The sequence below is a fragment of the Nelumbo nucifera genome, chromosome 5 (assembly GCF_055504915.1).
Source record: "Nelumbo nucifera cultivar China Antique chromosome 5, China Antique-T2T, whole genome shotgun sequence".
In the NCBI taxonomy this organism is placed as follows: Eukaryota; Viridiplantae; Streptophyta; class Magnoliopsida; order Proteales; family Nelumbonaceae; genus Nelumbo; species Nelumbo nucifera.
In genome coordinates this window covers 15,269,984-15,273,992 of record NC_142653.1, presented here as the reverse complement: position 1 = coordinate 15,273,992, position 4,009 = coordinate 15,269,984, and the positions used below count along the sequence as shown (strand labels likewise).

General features: G+C 42.5%; 1 protein-coding gene across 1 annotated transcript; it reads left to right on the top strand.

Annotated features, from left to right (window-relative positions):
* Nucleotides 1-437: 437 nt before the first annotated feature.
* LOC104604320 (homeobox-leucine zipper protein ATHB-16-like) lies at nt 438-2,676 on the top strand. Its single transcript, XM_010268617.3, has 3 exons — nt 438-935; nt 1,213-1,589; nt 1,721-2,676. The coding sequence occupies exons 1-3, from the start codon at nt 875-877 to the stop codon at nt 2,285-2,287; spliced, it is 1,005 nt and encodes a 334-aa protein (XP_010266919.1). The 5' UTR covers nt 438-874; the 3' UTR covers nt 2,288-2,676.
* Nucleotides 2,677-4,009: the final 1,333 nt, after the last annotated feature.

The following is a 4,009-nucleotide window of genomic DNA, read 5'->3' as shown; positions in this document are numbered from 1 at the left end:
GCCGATGTGAGGACAGAGATACGCTGAAACCAGCCAAGCCGAGCCGAAGCATACTACTACCTTATTTTTCTTGTCCCTTTTTGGTTTTCAAAAAGCATATTTTTTTTTTCTTCGCTTTAAAAAGAACAGAAGTTTTGTTTCTTTTCATACGACCAGGGCAAAAGAAAAAATCTCCCCAAACGGTCGAACAACAGGAGGTCGACCTATTATCGCCTGTACACCTTGGATTGCATTTGACTTGAATTTGGGTTCATTTCATTTGAGTTTACATAACCTGAGTAAATTTCTAACTTCATGTCTAACCCAACTTGGTTTATTTAAAGAGAAAGAGAGCGGCCAGCGTGTTGTGAACTAGTTTACTACTACTACTATTTTTTTTTCATTCCTCGTTTCCTCTCCCTCTCTCTCTCTCTCATTCATATAGTTTTGTAGATGAACAATCAGAGAAATTCGATTTGAAATTATCTGTGCTAGACTAGATTGATTGAGTTATGATGAAGTAGATAAAGGAGTTTTGATTACCTTCTCAGTTGGTTTGATTGTTTTGTTTTGTTTTGTTTTACTTGTTAGTTTGGTTGAAGGGGTTCTCGCTTTTCTTCTCCTGGTTTTAATGGGTTCAGGAGGAGAAGAAATAGTGAAAAAGGAGAAAGATGAGGAAGTCAGGAGAGATTGCGTATTGTTCAGAGGTTCAATTCCTGCCCAATTTTTGCCACTTAGGTCTTGCTTTAAGCATTGCAGTTACTCTTCCATGTCTTCTTTTAAGTGAAACCGCGGCTTTTGACACCCCGTAGTGTTTAAGATAGAAACTGAAAACAAAGAGCACATAGAAAACAGTCTGATATAATACCATCCATATAGCTTCTTCGTTTCAGTCATGAAGAGGCTTGGCAGCTCAGAATCACTTGGTGCTGTGATTTCCATATGCCCATCTGCAGGTAAATTCATGTACTATAATACATATAAAGCTCAGATTTTGAAGGCATATATAGTTGCAGATTTCCATATGCCCATCCATATATATATATATAGTAGCTAGGGTCTGCTTCTAGGACCTCGGTGTAACTTGATTGAATCCGTTAACATAAATTTTCATCAGAACTCTTTAGTGCTTTTAATCTCTATGTCTGTTCTATGTTTTTCTCTTCTCCTTCCCGTTTTTAGCAATTAGATCTAACTCTCTACCTCTGTTTCTCTGTTGGTTCTTTTCTCCAGAAGAGAAGGGCTTGGGAGCAAGCAACCACGTATATAGGAGGAGTTTCCAATCCATGTTGGATGGCTTAGACGAAGAGGACTGTTTAGAAGAACAGGGCCAGATCTCCGAGAAGAAAAGGCGATTGAGCGTGGATCAGGTGAAGGCCTTGGAGAAGAATTTCGAGGTCGAGAACAAGCTCGAACCGGAGCGGAAAGTCAAACTAGCTCAAGAACTCGGCTTGCAACCACGACAGGTGGCTGTGTGGTTTCAGAACCGACGAGCCAGGTGGAAGACCAAACAATTAGAGAGAGATTACAATCTTCTCAAATCCAATTACGAGACTCTCAAGGAGAGTCACAACGCTCTCCAACAAGACAAAGAAGCTCTACTTGCTGAGGTAATCGACATATTCGTTGTGGTGGCAAACCAGCTAGCTAGAAGTAGTTTTTCCACGAAACAATTGATCGAATTTCACTCTAATCAATTTGGTTTTTGTTGCTCGTATTAATGTTGGGTGGTGTCTGGCAGATAAGAGAGCTGAAGTCGAAACTCGGAGAAGAAAATACCGAAAGCAACATCTCAGTTAAACAAGAGGCAGTGATGTCGGAGTCCGATAACGTAGCTACTGGACAGAGTAAGATCCCTGCCGCTGGGGTGTTAGGAGGGTCCGAGGCTACCGAACCAAACCAGGAAGGCTACAAGAATAGCAACGCCAACAACGGAGTAGGTGCTTCGGGGTTTACTGATTTCAAGGACGGTTCATCTGACAGCGACTCCAGCGCTATCTTAAACGAAGACAACAGCCCGAATGCAGCAATATCTTCGCCCGGGGTTTTTCAGCAAAACCAGATACTGGTCTCCCCGACTTCATCTTCACTAAGATTCAACTGCTCTTCCTCGTCTTCGCCTTCTTCAATAAATTGTTTTCAGTTCGCGGATTCAAGGGGTGTTTCAGCGAGTGCCCAGAAAGCGTACCAACACCAGTTAATGAGAATGGAAGAGCACAACTTCTTTAATGCTGAGGAGCCCTGCAATTTCTTTTCTGAAGATCAAGCTCCGAGTCTTCAATGGTACTATCCCGATCAGTGGAACTAAACAGAACCCGGATCAGAAAACCAAGGAAAAAATGAAAAATCAAGACTCGAAAGAGAAAAAAGGCCCTGAAAATTTTGTAAAATGGCACTGTATTCAAATCCCCATTGTACAAAACAAAAGTTGCAGATTTTCAGAGGTCGATCAACGAAGGAGCGGTATAAGCCAGAGATTCAAAAAGAATCACAGTCAGAAAGAGAGAGAGAGAGAGAGAGAGAGAGAGATTTCACGTGGGGTCGTGGTCAGGGTGAGTATGGTGACGTCTTGGTGGTTGATTCTGCCCTTTACCGTTCCGTACAAGGAAAATGGCGGGAATCATTAGCTCGTTATTAAACTCTTTTCTGTTTAAAAAAACAGCCAAAATCGAAACGGTGAAAATGCTGTTCTGATCAGCTTCCCCTTTGTTTCCTTCTTTTATCAGGCCGAGCGAAACCCTGACAATATTACCGTCGTTATTTTAAGAAAAATCTGTATTCCTAATAGAGAATCCCGAAAAGGTTAACGAAAGCCTTGCGCGATTCAGTTGTTCAGGTAGACGTTTAAGAACCATCTTCCATAATCACTGATATACATACAACACAACAGGCGAACGGAACTAGACTCGACTCAGCGGTTCACCTCCGGGCTCCAGCAAATCTAAAACGAAAATCCATGTCCCGACACCTTAAAGAGATGGAGTCTGAAGATGTAGTAATTTTAACCACAACCATGTTGTTGAGACTTAAAATGAGGGAGAGAGAGTCAAGTACAGCGGCGTCTTTGTCATCCAAAGTACTAAGCCGTCTCCATCACCATAGATGGATTGGACGCCGGCATACATTTCCGAGTGGGTGGTCCATCGGTCGGGTCAGTACTTAGAGACCATTGAATTTGTACCGTGGTAGCTTTGATTCTTGATAATCCATTCCATTCATTGTTTCTAAAACACATAAAATTGACATTCATCAGATCACAAATACTGTACTTGTATAACTGAAAAGCCCTGTAAACCGCACATGGACATTTTTGGGCTTTTGGATGCTTCATCATGGATGGACATCAAGGGTAGCTAAGCTGGGTCAGTGCTCAGTGGGTCCTGTTCTGGTGGGTCGGGTCAATATGTACCCGATACAAACAGGATTTCATTTATGGAGCTACCACAATCTTTAAAGTGCCCTAACCAGATGGGTACGTATTGGAATACTGAACTACTTGTATAAAATTCAGTGAAGAATGCACAAACATCAATACAAGCCATTTTCTGTTTCATGCCCCCACTCCTCTTTAACAGACCAAAGGTTGAGACCAACCAAAATCCCAAACTCCAAAGTCTCTCTCTCTCTCTCTCAACACAGAGACTAGTCAGAGGCACTCACACACGCATAGACATACACAGAGTGTGGTTTCTCTCTAAAGTCCAAACAAAGGAAAAACATTTAAAAAAGGCAAACCAAGGCCTGAAAAGATGCGCCGTATGATTGGATCCCACATACGTGTCTGTCGAGCCGCAGCTTTTGGCGCACTGCGATATCGTTAACTTTTCTTGGTTAAAGTTAGCAACAAGCACCAATCACACACCCCGTATCACCAGAAACCGAACCGCCTCTTCTCCCCCGCTCGGCCCATCCCACTAAAGCATCTCGTCTTTTACTTTTCCTTCTTTTCTCGTACGTTTTGGCAACAAGCGGACTCTGATATCAGACGCAGGTAGTGCACATGGCACCTTCTTCACTCTTTACTTCTTAC